General features: G+C 39.3%; 1 protein-coding gene across 1 annotated transcript in view; it reads right to left on the reverse strand.

The window, feature by feature from the left end:
* LOC101850725 (blastula protease 10) overlaps positions 1 to 2,132 on the reverse strand; it is a gene marked incomplete in the record, with an annotated part of 19,426 nt that overhangs the window by 10,811 nt on the left and 6,483 nt on the right. The window contains 2 exon segments of the mRNA XM_035970172.1: positions 909 to 1,029; positions 1,805 to 1,914. Coding sequence (XP_035826065.1) covers positions 909 to 1,029; positions 1,805 to 1,914 — 231 coding nt within the window.

Here is a 2,132-nt window from a genome sequence, read left to right on the forward strand (position 1 = left end):
AGGAGGAGGAGGAGAGGAGGAGGAGGAGGAGGAGGAGGAGGAGGAAAAGGAGGAGGAGGACGACGACGACGACGAGAAAGAAGAGAGGGAGGAGTAGGAAGGGGCAGCGATTGTATTTGATTTAAGCAAACTATATTACACATCATCCTTTACCATTAAACAAACAAATAAGCAAACAAACAAATACGAAAAAAACAAACGTTTATATGTATCATCATACGGAGCCACCATACACTTTTCCGTTGTTAGTAACGCCTCCACAATTAAATAAAATGGTAGCAACACAATCTGGATACTTGAATGACCCCCCGGGGCGGTGCCACTGACTGAAGTGTCTTAAGGCCATTCCCAAAGGGGGAACATTCCTCGTTCATGAACAGTAGAATTGTAAATGGGCTGATTCATCAATGTCAAGCTCATAACTGTGCCTGGTCTACAACAGGGAACTGCTGCTTTTTCTTTCCTAATCCTTACTCTCGCCATTTTTCGCCTACTTCTTTCGTATGTTTGTCACGCTCTTGTGACCCGTTATTTCCAGGGTGCCTTGAAAGTCGAAACAGACTTTGTGCTGTTGAAGCTAGAGAGGTGAGCAGAGCACGCCTGATTCCTTGTAAAGACTTCTCTGTTGACGTCAGCCCCTTGGCGCTCATATGACCTTATTCAGTTGCGAGTACCGAAAAACCTCTACTGAAATATAAATATATACTTGAATGTGTTTTTGTTTTAGCAATAGCTTTACGGCACTTGCAACATGATAAGGTCATATAAGAGCCAAAGATTAGAGGTGTTACAAGAGAGTAACAAACACAAAGAAGAAGGAGTGGAGATAGAGACGATAGATTTTTTTTATAGGAAAGAAGGAGCAAGAGCACCCGCCAACCACCCACACTTGAATGTGTATGCCCTACCCTGAGCCATCCACGAATCTGATTTTGTTGGTGTCTGTGGGTTGTGCAGGTCGGAACGTGATGCAGGTGTACATGGACCACTCCTGCATCGCTTCCATTATCACTGGGGGTGCATTGGGCTCTGTGGGGTTAAATCGGCAGCTTAGCTCAAGAAATCAGAATTTCAAATTGTGCGTGTGTGTGTGTGTGTGTGTGTGTGTGTGTGTGTGTGTGTGTGTGTGTGTGCCTGTCTGTCTGTGTGTGCGTGTGCGTTGTTTGTTTGTTTGTGTGTGTGTGTGTGTGTGTGTGTCTGTGTGTCTGTGTGTGTGTCTGTGTGTGTGAGTTAGCAAGTACGAGTGTTCGTGGTGTCTGTCGAATAGTTGTCAGTCCAACTAATCTCCGGAAACTGCTCTATAGGTAAGAAATAGAGATACCTTTCGAATATTTGTGCAATTTCAAATCAGAAGCAACTGTTTTCTCACTTTAAATCTTGTTTTCTATTAATCTTGCCATCGTTTGAAAAACGTTCAAAAATACAAGAAGAGAAAAATAGTATAACCACAAACTAATAACAACAAATTTGGATTAAAAAAATTTTTTTTTGGTGAATGTGTTTAGGCTGGGTTTTATTTCAGACAGAAGTGTATTTTTTTATTTCTACTAAAATAATTAATTAATGAAAAGAATTAGTTACATTGTAATTAATTAATTAGTCTAATATAAGTAAATAATAGATTCATCAATTCATGGATAAATAAGTTTATAAAAAAAAAAAGAAAGAAAGAAAGAAATAAAGAAATTTAAAAAATAAAGAAATAAATCTGTCAGTATTCGGTCAACGATGAGATCCTGAACAGGGGAAGGGCTTAACTTGTCAACTGTTACAGCTAATGAAAAAAACAATCTGGTGTGTTTACTTAGACTTGAGGATAACTCAAACGGTATCACATTGTCTGTCCATCGGTACTTTTTGTCTCTCAGGGCGTTCCTTTTCCGCCTCCGTCTGGTGGCTACGCTGCTTGCATTTCTGGTGGGAAGATAAAATAATTTATTTTTTTTAAATTAAAAAATGTATAGATTTAGATTTATGGGTGACTGATAGAAAATGGATTGGGGGTGACTGAAATAAAGATTATCGTGAAATGAAGAAAAATTTTAACGAAATTCTTACGTATTATCCGAAGACAGCTATATGGGAGGTATATTCTCTCTCTCTCTCTCTCTCTCTCTCTCTCTCTCTCTCTC

Source organism: Aplysia californica, unplaced genomic scaffold (assembly GCF_000002075.1).
Source record: "Aplysia californica isolate F4 #8 unplaced genomic scaffold, AplCal3.0 scaffold00229, whole genome shotgun sequence".
NCBI classification, from domain to species: domain Eukaryota; kingdom Metazoa; phylum Mollusca; class Gastropoda; order Aplysiida; family Aplysiidae; genus Aplysia; species Aplysia californica.